Genomic DNA, 25,404 nt, shown 5'->3' on the forward strand with positions numbered 1-25,404 from the left:
TTATAGCATCGATAATATTGATAGAGGCCACAATCCTTATCTAAAGACTGGTATATATCTTTATATTTTCAGGTCTTTATACTATAAATTCTACTTAAAAGTTAAAAGGACTCTTTATTAAAATAAAATATAGACCAAAGAGTGAATTATTCGGGAACTTCTCGCTTCCAGCAGGGAGCCATCTTTGTGTAGAAGGACGGCGTGGGACAATTGCGAATGCGAAAAGGACGAGGCTTGATGTCGATGCAACAGCGGTACGGGATCCTGTGCTTATTCGGCACCAACTTCAGGTCGTCCATAAACTGCTGGCCATGCGAATGGAGGCGGTGCAGGAATCGCTTGAAGCTCTCGAAGGTCAGTTCGCGATAGCGCGAACATCTCGAGTCATGATGGTGCGGCACACCAACGCAGAAGGTGTAAAATCGTTCGGCAACCCTTTTGTGTCTGAACGGCTCCAAAATATCCTTAATTTCGTCACCCTCATGGGTCTTTCTATTTCTGAACGCCATGAGGGCAGTAATGTATTGGGTGCCCTCCCAAATCAAGTCTTTCACCTGTAATAATATTATTAATAAGTACTACAAATTAAACAGAACATAAGTTATGTCGGCTTTATGTTAAGTATAAATTTACCTTTGAATACAAAGGATTCAGCGGGCTCACATAAACTTTTAAAAAGCTATTTTTTAAGCCTCTGTTAAAATTAACATTAAAACGAGAATTTTTCAGCGTTCAGTGTTCTTAAAATACCTATTATTAAATAGCGAATTTTTATATTGCAATGTTCTTTGGGTAAAACTTTTCTGAAAAGTTCCTCTTTAAATTAAAGCGGAACCGCAAATTCTTTAGGTTCAAGTGATAATAAAAGCTCTATATTTTTATACCCGTTACTCGTAGAGTAAAAGGGTATATTAGATTCGTGCAAAAGTATGTAACAGGTAGAAGGAAGCGTTTCCGACCCCATAAAGTATATATATTCTTGATCAGGGTCACTAGCCGAGTCGATCTAGCCATGTCCGTCTGTCCGTCTGTCTGTCCGTCTGTCTGTCTGTCTGTCTGTCTGTATGAACGCTGAGATCTCGGAAACTATAAAAGCTAGAAGATTGACATTTTGCATGCAGATTCTAGGAGTTCCTACGCAGCGCAAGTTTGTTTCAAAAGGGTGCCACGCCCCCTCTAACGCCCACAATCGCTAATATACGATTTTAAAAATTTCAATATTTTGGAAAATTAAAAATGCTGTGTTATTGTGTTTATCAATACCTATCGAAATGTAGAAGAAATTTTTTAAATCGGACCATTCGTTAAAAAGTTACGGCGGACCAAAGTTTTTCTCCATCTCCTTCGCACTCCCTTTAGCTGAGTAACGGGTATCTGATAGTCGGGGCACCCGACTATAGCGTTCTCTCTTGTTTCGGATTAACATGTTCTTATAAGATTTTCTCGCGAATTATTTAGCTTCAAATGTTCACAGAAACACGAATTCTTCAGATTTCAATTTTTTTTAGAAAAACCCTTTTATAGTTAACTACAATGCAACCGCGAATTCATCAGCTCTTTGGTAATGAGTGATTTTTTAAAAGCCCCTCTAGCATACTCACCTCTTGCAGCTTGGCAATCTCGCTGATGCGATTGCTTTCCGCGATGTTGGTGATGGATCGTCGCAACCAGGGTGACACCAGGGCGAACCGGACTTGGCTCATCACCCCAACCGCGTGCTTCTTGCGTTCCGCCCAGGCGAAGTCCAGCCAATAGAAGGCGGCAAAGAAGACTTCGTCCTCGCTATTGACGCACAGCATGTCCTGGGAGAGCAGGCAGGCCACCTCGTTGGCATCCATCTCGAGGAACTCGCGGGAGGCCACCACGGGCAGGAAGGCCTTGCGCACGCGGCCCAGCATCACGGTCATGATCTCCGGGCAGCGGTACTCGCGGGCCATCAGGAAGGTGTGAAAGGCGTTCAGCTCCCAGCAGGTGCGGTCGCCGCGCCGCGAGAATGTGCCCCAGTACTGCCCCATCAGCCTCTGCACCCCGAGGAACTTGGCCGCCGCGAAGAAGGGTATCAGCTCGTTGCCAATGGGAAAGCTCTCGTCCTCGCATCCCAGCATCCATTCGTAGATGCGGACCAGCAGGCGCATCGGCACCTTCTCCGCGGGGATCTGCAGAAAGGAATTCGAGCAGCCGCGGAAATTGCGGGCAAAGTAGGTGAACAGCTGGCGGTCCACGTAGTAGAACCTCGACTCAATCTGGATCTCCAGGTCGTCGTGCCAGCAGTTCCTGATCGTCTCCGATAGGACATCACAGTTGGCTAAGGGAAATCACTTTTTTTAGGGATTTTTCAATCGTAATGTTAAATTAAAAAAAAGTGAAATAACTTTAAAAAAAGTGAAAAGTGAAATAGCTAATAAAAAAAAGTGAAATATTTATTCTTTTGTATCGACTATAATCTATGATATAGTAGATAAAATAAATAATCTTCCATTTTGTTCCGTATTTTCATGTTTTTAAGTATTGTGATTAGAAAAAGAGTTTTATGAACTTAATTGTTAAAAGTATCATTAATCTAATGTTATGTGCTTATCTTTAAAATCTTCTTATCTTTTGAAATGATCTATTAAAAGCTATAGGTTAAAATGGGAGGTAATGAAACTTACTCAACTTGCGATCTGCTTTGTTACAGATGATCTCGGCACTGGATAATTTCAGACTTCGATCGTCTAGACTTTCCGGCTTAAAAACAACCTCAAAATCACGGGCGGTGAACCTTTTGGTGGCCCCTTTGGTGACCTCTTTGGGGACCTCTTTGGTGACCCCATCGGTGACCCCGTCGGTAACACCGGTTTCCAAAACAGGAGGTACAGGACTCGGAACTTCGGGATTTTCCTCGGATTTCTCAATAGCAGTTGTGGCCTCTGGCTGTGCAACCTCCGCTTTTTCCTCCTTTTTGGTCAGAAACTCCTCAATACTCAGGGCTTGGCCCGCAGTTCGAAGACGTCTTTGCCGCGAAATCGTTAAAATATCTGCGAAATCGGGACTCCGGCGATTCTTAATCAATACCGGTGGCGGAGGACACGGCCCTATATCGCCGCAGACCGATTTGACAGCCGCAGCGCCACTTTCGTCCAGAACTTCGAGTTTGGAGCTATTCGAAACGGGCGAGTTCAACTGGGGATCGGCGACCTTCAGCAGGGGACGCGTCACGGGAGGCGGAACATTCTGCTTGTTTATATATTGGTTCCAGAACCAACTCGGTGTCAACAATTTGCTGGGATCCTCCAGCAGATTCGGTTTCTTCTCGACCACTTTTAACGCTTTGGTCTTTTTTGCCTTTTTTTCTAATTTTTTACCTCGATTTTTTTTTGTCTCAATGACATACATGATTTTTTTTTCGAAAATTACAACAAATTATTGGACACAGTAAAATATTAGAAATGTACTAATCTAGTTGACGAATGGAATGGAAATGATAATGGGAATGGAGTGTCATTCCAAGGCCAACTTTCATATATTTTTGATACGCATGATTTTTATTATAAATAAATTTATAAAAAATACTTTTACTTAGAAAATCTTAAAAACCCTTTACATATATAACATTTACACGACGGCTGGACATTTATTCTTGATAAATTATTAAATGTGCACATTTTTCACGGAAAAGGATCCAGTTTTTGGATTATCTCGCAGCAGGCGTTGACATTAACTTTCTGCTCTCTCGATTTGTCAGTGCTTTGTGTGGAGCATTATCACACAGCTCGTTCAACGTTTCGGTCGACACATTCTCAAGTCAAACTGAGGCACTCTACTCGTAAAACCAGAACAAATTCAAATTGTAAATTTTATCCTATCCCCTCTTAATAAGTTTTGCGTTCTCTTTCGACTAAAAAACCGTTAAAATACCACAAATAAACCGAGGGCCGGAGCGAGAAAGCATTTTCTAACCTGCTTGCAAAGCAGCCAAGCACAAAAGTGAGTAGGCAAAAACAAAACGTGATCTTTATGATTTTTAAACTTAAGCAACCAAGCAGACGCAGAAGAAAACCAGTGGTTCTCATCTTGCTCACAAAGCAAATAAGCAAAACAGCAAAGCAAGTTCTTTAGCTGCACGCAAAGCAAAGCAAGGTTGAACAAAAAAATTTAAGTATTCCTTATTAGCAGCATTTAAGCAGACTCTTTATCTGACAACTGAAACAAGGCCTTCTACCTAAAAAGCAAATAAGCATAAAGCAAGAAAGCACAAAGCAAGGGAAAGCAATAAGTTCATAAGGAAAGCTGTGTGCTAACAAAGCAAGTTTACCATCTATATCTATGGGCAACAGAGTTCCTAACTTAATTATAATCTCATTTTAGTTATTGAACAAATGAAATAAGGCATTTCATTTAAAAAGCAAGATAGAACCAGAAAAAGCAGTGGTTTTTGAGAAAAGTGTGCTAGCAAAGCAAATTTATCAGCTATATATGAAATACTAAGTTCTTGAATAGAATCTCAGTAAAAAGCAAGTTGTGAGTTTAAAAGGAAAACTCTTTCAAGCTATAACTCTGGTAGATACTCAAACTAGATATCAGGATGTCGGACAACTCGGCTGTGAGCACCGTGCTCAACGTCCTGCTCTGCGGAGCCACCGGCTTTGGGTTCTACAAGATCGGTCCCAGCGACCATCCGTATGCCTTCACCGCCTGCGTGATCGGCTTCTGCCATGGACTCTTCGGGTTGGTGAGCAGCCTGAGCGGCGATGAGAACGCCAAGAAGGTCGCGGACACGACCACCTCGATCATGGAGATCATCCCGCTGCCGCTGGTCAATGTGGATCTGTATCTGGGCGCCGAGAGCAACAACATTGCCCTGGGCCATGGCCTCTTCATCGTGCCGCTGGGCGTCAGCGTGATCCTGAATCTCTTCAAGGGCGAGGGCGGCGGCGGCGATGAGAGCGGAGAGGGAGGTCCCCTGAACACCCTGAAGACGCTCACCGTTCTGGGCAACATCACTTCGCTGCTCTACCTGTCGATCAACGAGAGCAGCTGGAATCTGGCCGGCATGGCCTTCCTGGCCTTCATGGCCCAGTTCGGGGCCAAGTTCTTCGAGGAGCAGGTCAGCGAGGGAAGCGCCGAGCCGGTGACCTACTTGAGTTGGTCCGGCTTCTACGTCCTCACCGCCTTGGCCGTCACGGGCGAGAAGTAGATCGGATGGGATGTGCAGAGATCCCGAGATCCTGAAGTCGCCATCTTTTCTTTTTCGAAACTTTTTAGACCCTCCACCTCTAACCCAATCCATTCGACCTTGGACGAGCAGAGTGATGAATAAATTATTGGGCTAATGTTGCGGCCATTCGTTAATTTTGAACTCTTTTGGCTTCCATATTTGAGAAATATATATACATTTTGGAGTGGCACTTTTATGCGGTTTTTATTTGACTAACAATTTTATTATCACATTAAAAAAAATTGAATCCTCTTTGAAAAGAGAATTATTTAATTTAAAAATAATTTGTTTAAAAAAAATTAGAAAACAACGTTATACATATTTAGTGTCGTGCATAAGTACACTAGAATTGACAAACAATAAAGTTCAAGTGAGTTATCATGATTTTTTGCGAAAAAATAAAAAAAAATAAAATGTCAAGGTTGAAATGCCAATTGACTGGAAATTGGTCCTATGCCAAAAATAAATACTGTTTTGAACAGATAACAAAATTATCAATTAATCCATAACACTTTCCGTGTGATTTTGGAAAAATAAAATTTTCGCCAATTTTTAATTTTTTTGTAAGGGGGTACCCTATGATTTTTTGCGAAAAATTAAAAACAAATAAAATGTCCATAAAATGTTTAAATGCCAATCGATTGGAAATTTAATAACGAGTTCAGAAAGGTGTGACAATCCATGTTTGGATAAATATTTCCGTTGTATCGGCCAAAGAAATGTTTTTTTTTTAATTCGGGATTTTGGTTTGTGATAATATAATTAATTTCTTTTCTTTTGGATTTTTTGCTGCAACTTGGCCAAAAATGGTCTTTTATTGTATTACTTTTCAAATCATTTATATTTTGACTTTAAAAATGTAACGTACGAAATACATATGGTAACTATCTTAATTTATACTCAAGTTTAAACTTCTTGGCGAAAATGTGAAAGTTGTATAGGCCCGTCGAAGGGTTTATTTTGAACCCACTGGCCCACAGAACCTGGAGTATACTGCATGTGGGTATCTACATAATAAACAGAGACCCCTTTTAATTGTCACTAATTTAATTGTTATGGCATTGCATTCCGCTCGAATCGATTCGATTGTGACCGCGGCATTAGGCAACCGAAATCCCATTGGCCACGCCCAGGGCTTGCCGCCCCCCACCCCCTCCAAAAAAAAACACAAGCCTACACCAACCGTTGACAATAAGAACTAATAAATTTTAAGACCTAATGTCAACAAATCGCCAATAAGTAGGGGCACGCACAATCCGAACAGTGAACAGTGAAGCCCGGCTACCAGGGCTACCAGCCTCCCCTTGTCTTAGGGCGGGAGGCAAAAAGCGTGCTCAATGAGCATGACAGCCACAAAACAACAACAACAAGCCAAAAAAAAGCAAAACAAAAAATAAAGAAAATGAAAAGATATAATAAAAATTGTTGTACATTTTTGGGCCGTGTCTTGTGTCTTGTTCATTGTTATTTTTATGACTTAGTGCCAATGGGTTTTCGGCTTTTTTTTGTTTTTGTTTTGGGGTGGGGTTCGACCCGAAGTTACGTGCTAATTTCTGGCCAACTGACGAAATCGAAATCGAAACTGAAAACCGAAAACTTTAAACTGAAAACTCGACCCAAGAACTGGTTGTTACAGAAATATTTGTGTTATCGCTGGTAATTGGCTGGCATTGTCTGTTTTTCTTTCGCTTTTCCCGGCTCCTAAAGTCGTGGCATTGGGCAAGTTTTAGAGATCAGGGACCATCGGGGCTTTGCTATCTGCGAACAATCGATCACATCCGCTTGCAAGAATCAGATGGGTTAAATTAGAGAATATTCCATTTTTAAAATACATTTCAATCCATTAGGTATTTGTTACAATTTATGACAAGTTTACCAATAGGAAATTATAAATTATTACATTTCATTAAATTAAAATCTGTATAGTTCTAAGTTCAATAACTTATTTAGTTTCAAGTAGCTGGAATATTTATTTTGTATTTGCATTATCTACCAAGTCTTGTCGCTCGTATTCGTTGTATCCAAAGCCTTTTTGTATTCAAAGCTGTTGAATATGAATTGAAGTGCCCTGGAATGGAGTGGAGATATGGCCAGTAAGTTGATTGGTTTTTGTGTCCGTATATGTAGATCGATCGATTGGTGGCTGCTCTGGGGGAAATTAGATTTATTACACCAGGCGATGATTAAGGGAATTTGTGGCAAGTGGCAAGTGGCACTCCAGATGAGCCGGTGGCCCCTTCAGCGGCTCCACATGCCGAATAAAGCACTGAGAAAACCTGGAACGCCCAAATATCATTTCAATAATCAAAATTGTAATTATAATTAATTTGGAGAGATAATACTGTCAGAAGTATTTAAATATAACTTTCGGTATAAAATTACAAATATTTTCAATATTTCATATGAAATTTATGCTACAGAATACAGAATTTATAGTGTTAATGATTAAAACAAATACATCCTACATCTAGTATATTTTGAACATAACAACTTACAACTTGTTTTGTTTTTTTTAATTCCCTAATCTTGGGAAAATAAATAAAATATTATATTTAAAATACCATAACAAAATGTTAATGCTTTTTAAAGTATTTAGCACATTTTTGGCCAGTGTACGAGTACTCCTTTGTGGTGTTTCCCACAGCATCGGAGCTTGAGTCTGAACCAAGATCAGAATCAAAATCAGCCTCAGACATCGGCTATATTAATCTCTTGTTATTGTTGTGGTCTAAACAGGCGGCGGAGATGATTAATCGCTTTTTGGCGGCGAAATATTCGAGTGGCGCAGCCATTGGGCCTGTCCATCAGTATCAGTTGTGGGCCTTTTTCTGGTAATATTTATAGCACTGCCCCCCGATCATATCGATGTCCAGACCATTTCGAAATCCCTACCCCTTGTGGCCCTTATCGCACCTGCTGCTGGTACTTTGTACGTATTTGTAAGCATACGTTTGTGTTCGTCGCTTTTCCGTTACAGCTGTCAACGCCCTCTTGGGCCCAAAAGTAATCTATATAGTGAATTTATCAAATTTAGAATGGATGGTTTTACTATAGACAAGTATTCAGTATTTTATTCCAGAATTAGGAAACATATTTAGATTTATAGATGCTTAAATGATTTTACCTTTTCATTGGGGAAACTTAACTATTTCCACTTTTCATTTATAGTTGCCATTCGTTTTCCCTATCAACGTATAGTTTTCCGTCTCAGGCGTTATCACCCATGTTCCCGTAGAAGAATTCACTTTGCAGCCAAGGAATTTCATTTCCCATTTGACAAACTAAGAAGTTTATTTACCTGGGCGTCAACAATTAGCTGCAGATAGTGGCATTGTTTATATTTTATCCACGCTTCCCAGTTATTTAATAATGCACATTGGTTGGGGCAATTAAATATTTTATTTGTGCCATCGATTTGGCCGCCTTTTCGAACTCCGATCGATAGCTTGGTCACTTTAGTTGGGAATTCTTTTATGTAGCTGCACTGAGAACAACATTTGTCTTTTATATTTTATGTATAAGTATAGACATAAATATAATCGTTGAAATCATATTTCGAGCCGAAAACAAAAGTGATATATTTTCCTGGCACTTGTTCGAGTTGTTGGGCAGGTTAACTGGCCACATACCAATTTTCATGTCGTTAGGCCAACGATAACAACTGTTTTCACGCGGAAAAGCATCAAGGTAATGACCGATTTTGGTGATACTTTTGCCATTTTTGCACCGTGTGCACACCGCACTGCACACATACATATTTTATAGGCCGCCCGAGGGGAAAATTGGCCAGGTACGAGGTATTAGCATTAGCATTCATCGGGCATTCAGGTTTCGCATTCGCCGGAGCCGGAGCGAAGAATGCCGGCCTCCCCCGCCCAGCCCCTCGCCAAGGTAACAGGGTCTTGGTATGCGAATGCTGGAACTTTTGGAATTAGAATGTAAAGTGAAAGGAGTTCTACGGGTTAATGCCATGCCAAAAGACAACCCCCCTTCCCCCCACCCCTTGGGTCTCTTCTCTTCTCGCCAGTCTTCTGCTGAGCAGTCTTCTGCTGCTTCTTCGCCATTCTTCGCCGTCTTTCTTTCTTCTGCGGACGCCATGCGACGTTTTAATGAATGAGGAATGACTGCATGAAAATTACCTCTGCACGATACGTCCAAGAAAGCAGATATATGTGGGGTATACCATACCTATATGTTCGGGGCACAGAGATGCAGAAAAGAAATACCCGCAGAGAGGCCCAGACCGAGACCCTTGGGCTGACTGTGCAAATATTACCATTACTACAGCCCATTGCGGTAAAGCTGGCAGGCAAATTAACGCCAGCCGGCTAAAAGTCAGATGGAGCCCGAAATGGGTGGAATTTTTCAAGGGGACACGGATGTGAAATCCGGAAATTTTGTATCCCAAAGGTAACCGATGAAAAGAGCAGTTGCTCCAAATGAAATACAAGTGTAATCTTCTTAATTTATTTCATGTTCTGATTTGGAACAATTTTTATTAGAAATTTCTAACCAGATCCGGATTTTCTACTTTATAAAACCCCTGATAAAAAATTTAAATTATTTAAATCAGCCGAAAATGATTTATTTATATATTAACTAAAACAAATATTTTCACATAATAACAGAATGTGATTGCTAACATCTTAAAGCATACATTAAAATTTTTCCTTTTATACAAATAAATAAATATTTTTACGCTTTTCTGTTTAATTTAAAAGTTTAAGAAAAAATCCATATAAAGGCAAAAACATATGATTAGTTAACGAATTCTAATGCTAAAAATCCCAGAATGTAATAATAGTTCTTACTTAATAGTTGCTACAGGCTGCAAAAAGAACTAAAAGTGTCAAGTAAATTCTAAACAAATATTTCCACACTTTTCGGCTAACAAGAATAAAATAGGCGACTTTAATCCCACACTTTTTCGAGGTAAGCGAATGTAAATGAAAAGGAGCAGCCCGTGGCAATTTGGATTTTGGATGCCTGGCATTATATTGTTTCGTATCTGATCGTATGGGATCGCATAGCTATGAGTTGCGGAAGCAGATTATTAACACCGAAATAGTTTTTCGTGTAGGATTAGTGGGGAATATTTTTAGGCGGACAGCCAGACAGAACCAAACCGAACCGACCCGTCGAGGAGGTGGAAAAGAGTGGGCGGGATTGGATGGATGAGATGCGGAGAGATGAGATGAAGATGTCGCCTGACAACCGAATGCACTGAGAGTAAAAATACCCATTGGAATTTAAAAATAATACTTATTAAATAATTACCTGCATTATTTATCTATAATAGCTTTATTGAAATACCTTATAAAAGTTATAGATAACACTTAATATTTTTTACATAATCAAACAATTTCTAAAGCACGTTATATTCACTTAATATAATTTAATATTAAATATTAGCGAAGCTTTCGAATTTAATTTAATTTATTTATTTACTTTAGAAAATGTATATTAAATTAATCAAAATATTTTCAAAGAATTTGATCTCATCAGATTTGGATGTAAATATATAAAATTAAATAAAATAAAAATGTAATGAAATTTGCGTATAAAATGCAGATTTATCTTGGGGATGCTTGATGGGGATTTTCTCCTTTTGTGATAAGTTTTGATTTCTTTTTCGAGTGCAGAGAACCTCTTCGTTCTTTCTTCCGCATGTCTGAGTCTATTTTTAAGGCAACTAATCGCCCAGAACGCTGACAACGTCGCCAAAGGCCGCCAACGCAGTCGCAGTCGTTTTCCACTTTTCCATTTTCCACTCTCCATTTTACATTTTCCGATTTCGATATTCCTATTCCACTTTCCATTTGGCCGAACTTCAATCTTCAGTTGGCCAGGCAAATGTCTAGTTGCCATAGGACGCACATAAATTAATTGACATTTATGGGGACGATTTTCTTATCTCCGGGGGGAAAATTCCGCAGCGAGGAAAAGCTAACATTGCCCCAAGTTTATTTTTACGCTTGCATGGAATTTTCTATTTGTCAGCGGCGACATCTCATAGATACACCTCTCGGTGAGTTTTCCCCATTTGAAAATGGTCTATTTTATTTTTATACAGCCAAATATTTGTACGAAAACGGGGCTACATTTTCCCCCTCATTTTCTTTTTGTGAGAAACACACCGATGGCGCCTTGGAATACACTGGTCAACAGGGCTGCTGACTAATAAATTAATGGGGGATATTTTAGGAAATTAACAAGAACCATTTGAGTTTAATTGTTTCATATTTCTCTGTCCGTTTTTTTTAATAGAATTGAGTTCTTAAAAAGTTATTAATCATTCAGTTTGATTAAGTTTGATTTGAGTAATTTTTGTTTAAAAATTATATTTTTATTTTAAAATAATAAATTCACTTGATTATACCAATTGAAAACATTTAAATTTGAATTTATTTTAGCTCTCAGAACTTATTTTTGTGCCGTTCAGTGTGGCCTTCTTTTTGGCACTCGTTTTGCTGCTATGCGGGCACTTAAATACTGCCACGCCCCCAACTCAGGCCACACCTGAACGCCCACCTTAACCCCTTGTTTTTAGTTTTGCGATCAAAATGCACTGTATACTATATGTGTTATTAAATAATTGCGAGTGTTGGGCATTTTCAGTGGAAAAACTCCGACGTGACTTCCGTTGCCATGCGAAAAACTTTTTCCCCCTTCGCCCCTGGGAAAACGGATGGGGGGTTGGAAAATCATGAGGGGGGTTGGCGGTTGGGGGGACTGGGGGCTGTCAACAGGATATGTCTGCTTCGTTGTCGTCGTCGGTTTGCTGATGGCATAATTAATGCCTTGCTGTGACAACGACTGCAAATGCAATACGGTATGTTTTCCACCCCTTTCGGCTTTTGAAGTTTTTCCTATTAACACACGCTTTTCCGGTTTGGCCCCAGCGCTTTCCATTCGAGTGGGAAATGTGGCGAAAGGCAGGAGGGGATGGGATGGGGGGTCTCGGAAAATTGAAAAGAAAAATGCAACTTTGATTGACAGCAGCCGAGTGCTGCCCACATTTTGGCATGCCAAGTGCGACTTCCAGGTTTCCAGCAATTTTTCAAGAATTTTCCCCCATTCTCTCGCTTTGATATTCGAGTTGGGCAATCCGAAAGCAAGGAGAAAACATCAAATATAAAATTTGTATTTAGGATGGCTTTTTTGGGAATTTTTCAGGAATTTCTTGGACTTTGGGGACAAAAGATTTTATTTTATCAAGAAAAATAACGAACTTGAAAAAATATTGGGGCAATCAGCATATTATTTATAAAAATGTAAATTTAAATACATTACAATGGCTAAAAAATACTTGAATAGCAAAATTAAGCTAAAATATAATTAATTTGTTTTATACGCTTACGCATTGTTTGCTTCATTTTTACAACATTTCCTGAGACCTTTAAATTTTAATTCAAATTTGTATTGACATTTGAAAACCACCCATTCTCCTCTTCAAATCCAAAATTCCTCCTTTTGTAGCCATTCCTTGCTAAATTTCTCTGGTAAATATTTCATGGGCCCTCCCGCTTTCCCAGCATTTTCCTGGCCAAGCCTCTGTATTATTTTCCAGGCTGCGCAAAAAAAAAGGGGAGGGCGAGGCCACCCACAATGTCTGTCTGCCGCCGAAAGTGAAATACTTAACCGACCTGGAAAAACTCTGTGTGGCACAGCGCATAATAAACATATTTTCCAATCTCCCGAAAAACTCGTTTATCCGATCCATTCCGATTTGATCCGTTCCAGCCGATTCCGTTTCGTTCCATGCCGTTTCGTTCCGTTTTCAGCCAGACAGCGCGTCTGCGCGAATGCGGATGCTGGGTGCGAAAGAGACGGGCTGTGGCCAGCAGAAAGAGACGGCTATAGGCGGGAAAACTCAATGAATGGCAGTAGAAAAAATAAAAAATTCACTAGCTGAAGGCTGATTGCACTACGAGAAACCGGGGGCCAACCAATTAAATAAATACTTAGATAAAAATAAAAAATATTTATAATGTACTTAAATATAAAAATAATATTGACTTAAATAATTAGATACAAGATTTTATAAAATAAATATTTATTAATAAATTATTATATACTAAAATATAAAAATAAAAAGATATCATAAAAAAACATTTTTAATATACTTAAATATAAAAATAAATAAATATTCATTTAAAATTAATTATATATTAAATATTATTTATAACCTTTCTTTGAGTGTAGACCAAGACTTGCCTGAATTTTTGTACGTAGGCAGCGATTGAGGATCGCAGACAAAAGCGCCATGAATTGTTATGGCTTGTAGTTGTGATCGCCGTTGCAGCTGTAGTCAGAGTCTTTCTATATCTTTTTCTATGCATCAGATAAGTTAATTGGCCGCTTTGGCCCAAAGGGAAACAGCAAGAGTTTTTGGTCGCCGATGTTGCTGTTGCCGCTGGCAAAACTTGTTGCTGCCGTGCCTCTCAAAGTGCAGCAGCAACATTGTTACACCAGCAACATCGACAATTGCAGCGGCGGCAACTTGTAACCCAGTGACACAGTTTTGATTGAATTGAATGGAATGGAGTGGAATTGAGTCCGTTTGTGCAAGTTGCGAGCCTCGAAAACCGATGCGATCCGATCTGATCGAGTGGCAGCCGCATTCTAAATGTGTATTTTCAAATGCAGCGGTAATCGTTTCCCAAATCCAATAGCTGCCAATTAGAATGGTTGGGTTTGTCTAGGAATTTGCACTTGTATTTGCTTGAAAAGTATAAATATTATGAATAAAACTTGATTTTGTTATCCTTCTTAATCTAATTATTTTAAATGTCTTAATTTTATAATTATTATTATTCGTTTTAAAATTCTATATAATTTATTTTATTTTAGTGAATTTTTTAACAGAAATCTATAAAAACTAAAATAAAATAAAGAAGATTGATATTTATAATTTATTTAACCGTTAAAAGCTTATTAAATATTTAATAAATTATTTTCTTTAACCTAACACATTTTTGATTTCTGATTAGTTAATAGCAAATATTAGTAAAATTTATTTTCTTATTCATTTCTACATTCTATTTGTTGTGAATATTTTTTAAGAGTCTTTTTTTTCGCTAAATGTTGCCCCACATTTCGGACATTAATGCTACATTTATTCGTAATTTATTTCATTTTCCAAATGGCATTTTCCCCGCACCATTTCCCATCGTCCCCTTAATCCCCTTAACCCCCTTGTGCCATCGCTCTTAACCCATCACAATGTACATCGCCACGTTTATTCATTTATCTGCCCGAAATTCCCCGTCCCTGAGTGCGATAATTTAATTAAACCGACATGACAATTCACAAAGAGATAATTGCTAAATTACCGCCAACAACAATGGCAGCAACAACAATAAAAAGCCACAGAAAACAGCAACAAATGCAATGGAAAATGATTTCAATAATTGCCCAAAAAGGTAAACACAGAAAATTTGTTTGAGAAATTAGTTAGCCGCATGCAATTTCATTGATCGGGAAATCAGAGAGCGTATCAACGGATGTCCATGTGTGGGTTAACTGAATGGCAGCCGCAAAGGGGTTAAGCCAAGTAAAATGACTAAAAAACAGACATTTTTCAAATTTTTTCGCTCTCTTTGGCGCCACATGAGGTTTCATTCATAAAGTTTTTCGATTTTTTGCAGCAAAGTTTTGAATGCTCTTCCCTAAAAACGATATTTTTGCTTTAAAGATTTGCTTTTAAAATTAAAAAATTTGCACTTTTCGATTAATTTATTTTCTTTCTTTTATAAACTGTAATATTTATTTGTTGAGTTAGAAGTTACCTTATTTTAAGTATCTTAATTTTAGCTTTTGACTTTTTGAAAATAAAAAAAACAAAAATTATTTGAAGAAAAAAGTTTCAATATTTAAAAAAATCAAGGAAATATACAAATGTATTTGTTTAACTAGGAAAATAACAGAATTAATGCCTCCCCATGGAGTGTATAAAAATGCTTAATTGAAGTGCCACCAACGGCGAGCGGAAGTGACGTAACGACGGTACTCGGGATCGTGCGAGCGAGACGGAACCAGGCTGTGCGAAAGAGACGGCAGGAGACGCGCGCCGCTGATTTAACGCACCGCTGACTTTGAGTTTGTGGCCAAAGTCTTTCGTTTTCGTTCCCATTCCTGACCTCGTGCTGCATTCGCGGCATTTTCAGCTTTTCATCGGAAAACTCATCGGGGGGAGGCGGGTATTCAATTGTCAACTGCATGCAAATCGAAAAGAGACAGAAAACCGGCCATGCAACCCGGCTTGGCCTCTTTTTTCCGCGCGGAATTTATTGTTTTTTTTAATACTCTTGCGGAGGGCATTGCATTTTTAGTCAGAACTCGAAAATCTTTAGGTATCGATTAAGTATATAAATTCTGGATATGCTTCACTAGCTTTTTCGGCCTAAATACTTTCTGATTATTGTAGTCTACTATTTTAAATATTTTTAAAACTTTTTCTCGTTTCAGAAAAATATTTATAAATATACTTTTTTTACTTTAAAATTTTAAAACTTATATAATGCTATAGAAAACGTAGTCTTTTAGTAAAAGAAAACTAAAACATATAAATAAAAATATTTTTTTGCGAGAGTTTAGTTTTTTTTTTCAAAAACATAAACCTAAGTTATTTAAATTAATTTAAAATCGGCATCTAATAATTTTGATTTTATTTTATTATTGACAGGGTATTTAAACACCGGATTATCGAAGTTGATTTATTTTCGCTTGTTTCGGCTTTGTTTCTTTTGCAGTTGCAGTTCGCTTGCAGCGTAGCTCGTGACGTAAGTGCACCGCAAAGGGGGCGGTGGGTGTGGGTTGGTGGGCAAGAGGTTCATTGAGCAAAGTGCGCAAATGTCAATTGGCTTTGACACATTGCCAATGAATTGCCAATTTCAGGTACCATCGATATCAATATGCAATATGCCAAGGCGAATTCGCGGAAAAACTGCATCTAAGAAAATGTTGCCATGGCTAAATATAAAGTACCCAACAAATTAATGATTAATAACAATTGTAAGCATAAGGATTAATAAAAAAGCTATTTTTTAACAATTAAAATAGTGTTGATATAAATTGAAATGAAAGAGGTTTAAAATAATATCAGCAAATCTTAAAAATAAACAACAGGTATTATAAAATTACAGAATTGATTCCATATATAGTTTGGTAAAATATAAAATAACTTTCTTTGAAAATATAATTTCTTTTAAAAAGAGTTGTGCAGTGTAAATTTAAAATATTTTTCTGTTGATTCGTTTAACCCATATTTTAATCAGGATTGCGGACCACTTGGCAACCGCAACGTATTGGTCGCATAAATAACTCTTCAAGCGCGTTCAATTGCGATTATTCACTGGTTGCATTCTGGAATGCCGATATGCTAATCACATTAAATGGGTAGAGAAGGGTGTTAATGGGAATCGCACAAATTCCAGCACTTTGCGATTGAGATTTCAAATAAAACAAAGGAAAATTGTTAGTTCCTAAATAGTTCCTATATATAACTATATAATTCACCTTAGGCAATTTCCCGAACATTTTATTATTATTATTATTTCTGTCTTATTCAAAAAATGTTTATATCTCAGAAAATAAAATTTAAAATATAAAAAAAAGTTGCCAGAATATTTATGTTGCAGCAACAATGTATCCAAAAAAACACTCAAAAAAAAACAAAGACAAAGCGATACACTCGAAAAAAACTCAAGAGAGTGAGAGCGAGAGAGAGGAGAGAATGAGAGAAAATTGTGCCGGGCCGGTAGAGATTAAAATCAAAAAGCTCAGCCGGCAAAAAAGCTTTTCAGAGTTTCACAATTTGGCGCGAAGAAAACGAAATCGAAATCTCTTTTGGGCAAGGGCAGTACGAAAACCGGGGGGTGTTTACATTTACTATATCATTCACTCACTTTTCTGAGTAAAAGAGCCGAGTGCGCGTAGTATTTCTCTCGCTCATTCGCAGAAGATTGTGTTTTCATATTATTTGAACCCTGCTCTTGGGAAAAAGTAGCGCCCAGCATTCTAGGAATTATTATTACATTTTGGTATTATTGTTTTATAAATTTATTATTTATAAAAATATATCTAGGTAAATATACAATATAACTATAAGTACCATAAAAGAAGTACATAAGTATATATTTTTATACATATGTATATATTTTTTAAAATTCTACCAAAAATTAAAATGTCTATAAAATATCCTTTTTTATCGCTGCCGTTGACGAGTTCAAAAGTTTTTTTTTCTGTAATTTACGAGCAGCATATATTTAGTGCTAATATTTCGCACACAATTGTGTTTGTATCTTTGTGTGTTTCAGCGATTGTGTGTTCAGGGGCGTACTAATGGGGGATTTTTGGGGGCTTTGGATAGGACACATTACAACTATGAAAACATTTGGCTAGTGAGGATATTAATAAATACTTATGACTATTAAAATTGTTGAAAGAACAAGCATAGAACTGGGAAAATTCCATTTGGGCCTCAAAGGTTATAAGCCCCTTCGCCGACGCCTGTGACTTTGCCTTCGGCGAGGGCGTCGTCCAAAATGTCTGCGAATCCCCCGCTTTCCCTTTCCCGCCCACCGCTTTTCCATGGGACGTGAGTGAAAGGAAAAGTGGTTGCCATTTGCCATCACCGTTACCACCATAATGGTCCCAAAAAATGGAAATGGAAATAGAAATAGGAGAAAAGAAGACGAGAGACCCAGACAAATTTAATTGCGGCGGCGACCTAAAATACGGAAAAGGAAAAAAGGGGGGAAGTCGGAGATCTATTGATTTTTCCGCGACTGCCACGCCCTTTGGGCTGTGCGAATATTTATGTTACAGCCGGATAAAGATGAATATGAATACGAAGATAAAGATCGGTGCGCTTGGGTTGTCGTCGTAAAACTTGTCTAAATTTATAATTTGACATTTATGCATTCTTTATGATTATTTATTACGTTAATTTTTGATTAAAACTGGCGTCGACAACAACCCCTAACTTGTCTGGTCGGCCACATCATCTCCCATTTTTTTTTTGGTTTTTTCCTCCATATTTTCCTCCCGGTCACTTAATTCATTTGCGACATTTATGGCTCCGCTTTTTTGACTCAATTAGATAAACTCGGGGACGGGAGGGAAGGATGGAGTTCGTGATCTTGAAATTGATTGAAGAGGCTTCCTCAGAAATTACCACAATTACACGATTCTGTGGGTTATTGTCTTCGATGGCACAAAACGGTCATTTATTATAGTTTAAAGTATTAATAAATATAACAAAGAATGGTCAAAATATATATTCTTTTATATGGACTTTAAAATAAATATTTGTAAAATTTGTAATTATTATTTATTATTATTTATTTTATTTTATTATTATTTATTTATTAAAAAAAGTAGATAATTTTACAATATTACTTTACATTTTGTTGATTTCCTCTTGGTATTTAAAGAAAAAGTTGTAACATGGCACATCACTATGGACGGCAGTCCATGTAGTGACGAAGCGCACCAGAAGAGTGTGCGAAGGCGACTACTATATATACACGAAGAAATGAAAATCTACTGTGATGGTCCGATCATAATGAATGATACACCTATCGAAAGGTATTGCGAAAACTAACAGGATTGCATACCAAGACTTTAAGAAAATCAATTGGCTTGGGAGAGAGAGCGGTGAAAGTGAAAAAGTGAAAATTTCGAAATTTGGAGCTGTTGGGGCCGGTGGGGATAAATGCCCACTCGCAATGTTTTAGTTGTATTCCTTTTGAAAATACCCGTCGAATGAGGGGTCATTTGTCAAAATCCGACTCTCCGTTCAAAAGTTATAGCCAAAATAAGATTTTCTTCTTCTTCCCAAAATGAAAATTTAATTCTGTTTGTCCGCTTGTCCACTTGTCCACTTGTCCAAAATATGTTTTTTAAGTTCTGAAAATTTGATATGACGTTCATCACATCGATATAAAAAACTTTTGTTCTACCACTTTTGGAAAAACCCGCTAGTTTAGCGGAAAAACAGCTATAAATAGCTAAAATTCGGAAAGCCGTAACTTCTATACTACTAAAGTTACAGACTTGTGCTGCATCTCGTTTGAAAGGTATTTTTAAATGCTATAAACGCCTTCTATATGCAATTTGTGTAAATGTAATAATTAAAAAGATATGAACAAAAGACAATTTTTTAAAACTTTTTTTTTAGCTTTTTTTTATTTTTCTCAAAAACGGCTCTAACGATTTTCTTGAAAACTTTAAACTGTATAGCCCTTGAGATTCCTTAAATTTTGGTATATAACACATTACTGTAAAAAGTCACGTTTAAAAGTTATTTTTATACGAAAATAGCCACTTTTGCCAGCTCGAACAACTAGAGCTTCCTGAGTATTGAATTTTGTGTGAGGGTATCCGAACTGTATTTTAGGGTCATGGAATCAATAAATTTGCACTTAAGAGTTCCATATAGGAATTTTTTGTTCTACGAATTTTGGAAAAATCCGCTCCTTTAGCGGGGAAAAAAGCTAAAAATGGCTAAATTTCGTTAGTTTGTAAGTTCTACACTACTAAAAATACAGACATGTGCCATACCTCGTTTAAAAGGTATTTTGAAATACTTTTTAATTTAATTTGTTTAAATACAATGGCTTACAAATTATGATTGACCAATTTAAATTTAAATGTATATATTTAATGTATATATTAAACAAACAAAAACTTCTGATATCAAATAAAAACACCTCTTAACGAGGTAAAAAACTAGTGACGATCGCACCTTCAACATACAAAAGTTCTGATATCAACATTTGTGACGAAAAATTATTACACTCGTCATTAAATAGACTTTTTAATATTTTTTCATTCGGCACGCTGCAATAGAAAATGCCTGTGAAGGGAAAAAGGCTGGAATAGTCTGCTAGGGCGGGCCGAATGAGAAAATATTAGAAAGTCTATTTAATGACGAGTGTAATAATTTTTCGTCACAAATGTTGATATCAGAACTTTTGTATGTTGAAGGTGCGATCGTCACTAGTTTTTTACCTCGTTAAGAGGTGTTTTTATTTGATATTTTTTAAAGAAAAGAATTGAAATTTAATACACATATTATTATTTAATATACAAACTAGCATAATTAAAATTAAAAAAAATATATTTCACCAAAAATAAAAATACCAATAAAATAAGATACTTGGATAATTTCCAAAAATTACTTGTAAACTTACGTAAATAAATTTAATTTAAATATTTCACACATTTTAATATTGAATATACAATCAAGCATTATTAAAATTGCCAAAAATAAATTCCAACAAAATACAAGTTCTTTTGCATTTAAATTATAATGTTATATATTTTTATTAATTCAAGAAACGTATGAAAATTACCCAAAAATCTTTGAATGCCCTATTGATTTACCTGTGGTAGTCATTCCAATTTAGCCATTACGAAATATGAAATGCTTTTCAAGGTAATAAACAGGATTCCGATAGCATCTGAAATTCTGGAAGCCAGAGCCACACGTGCTTCCACTTCCACTGCCACTCATTGCACGCCCAGTTGGCACTATAAAATGCGAATAATTATACTATATTTCCGAGTGGCAGTGGCGATTAACGCGAATGCGAATTTCGCATTCGGCTTAGAGACAGGGAAGAGCCATCAAGTGCAAAATTTTGCTGATTATTCAGCAGCATACATAAATTACACAGACAAATGCACACCAGACATATACTAAATACACTATATAGTACTATGTGCTATATGCTATATGCTATATATACACGAGTCCATTATCGTGCATTCGAAGTCGAGATTTCTCCCCATGCTTTTCGCTGATTTACTTATTTTAATTTCACATTTCGCATACACTTTACTTTTATTTCGTTCTCGTTTTATTGCCCGTCCAACTTCCGTCCCCGAACTTTGTCAACTGCAGTTAAAATTTATTTCATTTGATATTTCTCGGCGCACGAAGGCTCCTCTAAATATGCAAAAGAAGAACAAAAAGCTCTCTATAAAATTAAATAGCCGTATGGGTTCGAGGCGTCTTTTTACATGCTGTGAAACATGGGAAAACAGGTCGTAAAGTCGGTCTAAAAACTCTAAAAACTAGAAACTTCGAAATAAAAGTGCCAGTAAACGATATGTGCACGGTTTCTGTCGTCGTAAAAAACAGCGAGTGACGTACAGAATTTTCACACTCGCAAATCGTGCCCTTGGCCCTCGAGTCGAGTTAAAGCTAAATCTAAAACCAAAGCTGAAGCGAAAGATTATGATGCTATGGTTAATGGGATTGTGTCTGAAGTTCATCAGTTCCGGGATCGAAAAGTGGGATACGGTGAGTACAAGGCTAACAACGCTTCGAGTTTGAAAATCCTGAGTTTTCGATTTTTTAGACTAAAGATCTATATGGCAAGATTATGACTAAACTAGGGGTAGCTTATGGGATTGTTTCTGAAGTTTATCAGTTTCAGGATCGAAAAGCGGGACACGGTGAGTACAAGACTAGAATATAGCATTTCTAGTTTTTTTTTAATATTCTGAGTTTTGGATTTTTTAGACCTAAGATGACTAAACTTTAGGGGTAGTTTCCAGCACTTTTGCTTGCTGGATAATAGTCGCAATACAGCAGACGGAATTCTAATACGACATTTCGCAGATAAGATTACAGATCTGGAGAGATAAAGTTCTCAGATAGAAGAACCAATAAAGATGAGTGATAGGTGGTGGAAGTACGTAAAAAGTGGAGTAGCAGTTGGTTATGATGGTTATATAATCGAGAGCACTTCACTTGATTGATTGAAATAATTCATTTATTGGCACGCCTGTGTTGTATAATGGCTGTAAAATGGGACAAAAAGTGTATTTATTATTGTAAGTGCAATAATAAATAGAAGAATCTATTTCTGGTAGCTCCATGGAATCCTGGTCTTATCTCCAGTTCCGTTATGTTATGTGTATTTGTTGTATATTCCAAATTGGTGCAATATACTGGAAGGCTGATAATACAAATGCATGATCTCATACTCTCGGAAGCAGTAAATCCAAAAATAAAACATTTTCATATCTGCTATTACCGATTTCCTATAACTCATGCAAAATATATAGTATATAGCCGTTTTTATCAATATTCCCAGTATTCGTGGAATTTACACTCAAGTTTCGCCGTTTGTTATTATTTTTGTGTTTGCCAATCGAAAGCACAATAAAAGATCGGCACTGTGACATTTGATACACCCTCCAGATTCAGATTCTTTTGTTTACTTGTTTTTGCTGCAGTTTGTAGTAGTAGTATTATTATTATTATGTCTTGGCTGCCTCTTTGTTTATATTTTCGTTTTTGTTTTTGCTTTTGCCCGCCACCTTGCTATTTTCTATTTTCTATTTGCAGCGTTTGTTTAGCATTTTTACGTAATTTCATTTCGCCTTCTACTTTTCCCTGCACTTTGTCACCCTCTATCAGTCGCTTTCTGTTCTGTTTTTTTCCTGCTATTTTTTCTGTTTTTTTTTGCTGTATTTTTTTCTGTGTGCATTTGGCAAATTAGCTTCGCTGCCCCCTCGTTTCCACCGGTGTAAAGTGTCAACACAAGAGGTGCAGTTATCGTAAATTTCTGTTTGTTTTTCATGCCACCCATTAATTGTAATTATAGCCCTGGGGATTATGATCTAATATAAAGTAAAATTTTAAAAATTTGTTTAGAAATATCTATTATGCTGCTCAATAATTTTAAATGTATATATTCCAAAATATTTATGATGCTTCAATTTAGAAATATTTTTATTTCAAACTATTAAACTTTTTTTAAATGTGTTACAAAAATAGTTAAGATGCCTATGAATATTAATAAATATTTTTTTTTCCGAAACATTTACCAATATTTAATTTTGAATATTTTGAATATTTGAATATTTGAATATTTTTATTTTATTGTATTTTCCAGGTGATTTTCCAGTTGCATCCCTGGGGTTTGTTTATTTTTTGCGCTTGCCATTTTCCACAGGGATACGTATACAAAACAAGGTTTAGGGTATCACCTTTCTGGCCACTCATTACTTGCAGTTTTCTCTTTGTTTCAGTCGCTTTATCAGCATTTCAAATGTGGGAACCATAGACGGACCCCGCCCCCTGCCTTCCGCCTTCGCTGGGCGTGGCGACAGTGGGACGCCAAAACAAATTCTGGGCCAAAACAAATTTCTCAAAGCGCAACAGTTGACAACTTAGTTACACGGAAAAAATATATATTTAATGCGACTTAAGAAAATGAGATGTAAAATGTATAAATGTTAATAAATCCAATAAAATCCAAATTAAAAAAGAAAATAATCTATAAAGTATTTTAAAAAATCCTTAGCCTAATGTTAGTTCAATGTTTAGTATCTGAAATTTACTTCTAAGTCCCAAATTTCTCGCTGTGCAGTTGATAAGGCCGCTGTGAGAGGACATCTGTTAATTAGCCATGCACGTGGCTTTATTTTTATTTTCATTTTCATTTTAATTTTTATGGAGCTTTGGCTTGGCGCCATTTGCTCTCATTTGAGTAGCGCGGGCTTTTTGGACCCCCTTAACCCTTCGGCTTAACCCGCTGCGTCGCCACCATAGTACAGTTTACGCCGATAAGCTGAAAGTGCCAGGTAGTAAGAAGCGCCTAATAATCGCATTTGTTATTGCATTTGCACGAGCAGTTCAGCTCTTTCCTTTTTGCACATATGCAAATGCAAATGAATATGCATGTGCATAATATGCTCACCTAATCGCATGCAAATGCCATTTTTAAGCAGTGGAAAACTGTAGTGGTGTACTGCGAAAAAAATATATACAAAATATGTTAGTTTAGTTAAGGATTTTATTTATTTTAACATGTTAAAGAACAAAATTTTATGATTTTTTTCAACAAAATTATAACAGAAAGAAGATCTATCCTTATTTTCATGCTATAAATATTTGTTAACAAAAAATATTTGAAGTACATAAATATTTTTGCAAAATTTCGAATTTCATCGGAATTTATTTGTAATTTGGAAATATTTGTTTGTTATTTTGTTATTAATTTATATTTATTATCTTTATATTTTTTTATTATTTGTTTTAAATTTGGGTTTATTTTATTTATATTTTTGCCGAGTGTCTGCACGAGTATTTGTATTTAACGTATGTAAGTCTTGAAATGTTGACCGATAAGTTAGGGTTAATCGGAAACGCCAGTCAATTGCCACTCGTTCATGGGGACAATTCCCCCAAGAGAGTTCCCCCTCTACGTTTTTGGCGTTTCTGGTTAATGGTAAAATTTCCATGATTTATAATGTATTTTTGCTGAAAGAATCAACGGATTGAAAGCCTGTGGGAATTATTAAATTGAGATTTATGGGGAACTTTTTTTTGTACTACTCAACTCTTAAGTCGAAAAAAACTTATAATAATCTTCGGATTACCAAAGAAATTAAGTGGGAATATTTCGAGAACCCGTTTTGGGTTCTACAGGTGTTCTTCTGTTCCCCCATTTGGGAGTCTCTCTCTTTTCTTCGTTTTTTGCGTTCTTGCGAATAGGAAAACAATTTGGCAAACAGCATTTGACTACTAATTGTTGATGCTTTCGCTGCTGTTTGCTGTAACTCTTTATCTCTAGGCCAGCTACAACACAAATACAACCAAAGTCAAGTTCATAATTTCAATTTTCAAGGTTTTTGGTAAACATTTTTCAACAAAGGGGGCAAAAAAGAAAGAGGAGAAGAAAACAAAGCAGAGAAGAACAGCAGAAAACAAAGTAAACATGCCTAGTAAAATAGCGCGAAAAGAGTGCAAAAAAATAAAAGAAGAAAAAAGTGTGCAAAAAAGAAAGAGTAATGGGGGGTAAATCGGGGGTCTGGGTCTCTCGACTTTTTGTTTGTATTTTATTCGACTTCTCTTCTTCTTTTCGGGCTCCCCATTCTCCACCCATTTGTTTTGCTTTGGCCTTTTGTTTACGAGTGCTTTATGGCGGGCCAATAATTGGCCCTGCACTCCCACAGTGGGTCCTCGATATCGCCGATATCGATCCAGATGCAGATTAAAAAATAATTACCCAGTATCTGATCGCACTCAAGTGGCCCGCGAATGCCAATAGCGAAATCAAGTCGCCGAAATCAGATATGCATTGCAATTAGTTAGGAGCTTTAAGGCGATCGGTTATTTTTAATTTTTTCATTCACTTATAAATATAGCACTCATATTTTAAGTTATGGTTTATGACTGG

At 36.8% G+C, this 25,404-nt stretch overlaps 3 protein-coding genes and 1 long non-coding RNA gene across 9 annotated transcripts; 2 read left to right on the plus strand and 2 right to left on the minus strand.

Annotated features, from left to right (window-relative positions):
- Positions 1 to 94: 94 nt before the first annotated feature.
- Positions 95 to 3,464, minus strand: LOC108059378 (uncharacterized). Its single transcript, XM_017144608.3, has 3 exons — positions 2,652 to 3,464; positions 1,602 to 2,305; positions 95 to 554 (listed from the first exon to the last, which is right to left on the minus strand). Exons 1-3 carry the CDS (start codon positions 3,373 to 3,375, stop codon positions 147 to 149), a joined length of 1,836 nt encoding a protein of 611 aa, XP_017000097.2. The 5' UTR covers positions 3,376 to 3,464; the 3' UTR covers positions 95 to 146.
- A 268-nt stretch (positions 3,465 to 3,732) lies between these two features.
- Positions 3,733 to 5,387, plus strand: LOC108059380 (uncharacterized). Of its 2 annotated transcripts, none has more exons than XM_070218559.1 (3): positions 3,733 to 3,966; positions 4,015 to 4,284; positions 4,348 to 5,387. In XM_070218559.1, the coding sequence occupies exon 3, from the start codon at positions 4,565 to 4,567 to the stop codon at positions 5,174 to 5,176; it is 612 nt and encodes a 203-aa protein (XP_070074660.1). In that variant the 5' UTR covers positions 3,733 to 3,966; positions 4,015 to 4,284; positions 4,348 to 4,564; the 3' UTR covers positions 5,177 to 5,387. The 2 variants fall into 2 exon arrangements, with proteins under 2 accessions (XP_070074660.1, XP_070074659.1); XM_070218558.1 differs by having other exon boundaries at positions 4,026 to 4,284.
- Positions 5,388 to 7,036: 1,649 nt separating this feature from the next.
- On the minus strand, positions 7,037 to 21,079 carry LOC138913837 (uncharacterized). Its single transcript, XR_011419703.1, has 3 exons — positions 21,049 to 21,079; positions 20,591 to 20,737; positions 7,037 to 7,473 (listed from the first exon to the last, which is right to left on the minus strand). It is a non-coding gene; the product is annotated as an uncharacterized lncRNA (long non-coding RNA).
- A 35-nt stretch (positions 21,080 to 21,114) lies between these two features.
- On the plus strand, positions 21,115 to 23,473 carry LOC138913836 (uncharacterized). 5 transcript variants are annotated; one of them, XR_011419702.1, is made up of 4 exons: positions 21,115 to 21,512; positions 21,571 to 21,667; positions 21,735 to 21,906; positions 23,235 to 23,473. XR_011419702.1 is itself a non-coding variant. In XM_070218813.1 (4 exons), the coding sequence occupies exons 1-4, from the start codon at positions 21,447 to 21,449 to the stop codon at positions 23,284 to 23,286; spliced, it is 240 nt and encodes a 79-aa protein (XP_070074914.1). In that variant the 5' UTR covers positions 21,148 to 21,446; the 3' UTR covers positions 23,287 to 23,473. The 5 variants fall into 5 exon arrangements, 4 of the variants coding, with proteins under 4 accessions (XP_070074914.1, XP_070074916.1, XP_070074913.1 ...); XM_070218813.1 differs by lacking the exon at positions 21,735 to 21,906 and adding an exon at positions 23,116 to 23,140 and having other exon boundaries at positions 21,148 to 21,512; XM_070218812.1 differs by lacking the exon at positions 21,735 to 21,906 and adding an exon at positions 23,116 to 23,140 and having other exon boundaries at positions 21,165 to 21,512; positions 23,252 to 23,473.
- Positions 23,474 to 25,404: the final 1,931 nt, after the last annotated feature.

The sequence above is a fragment of the Drosophila takahashii genome, chromosome X, assembly GCF_030179915.1.
Source record: "Drosophila takahashii strain IR98-3 E-12201 chromosome X, DtakHiC1v2, whole genome shotgun sequence".
In the NCBI taxonomy this organism is placed as follows: Eukaryota; Metazoa; Arthropoda; class Insecta; order Diptera; family Drosophilidae; genus Drosophila; species Drosophila takahashii.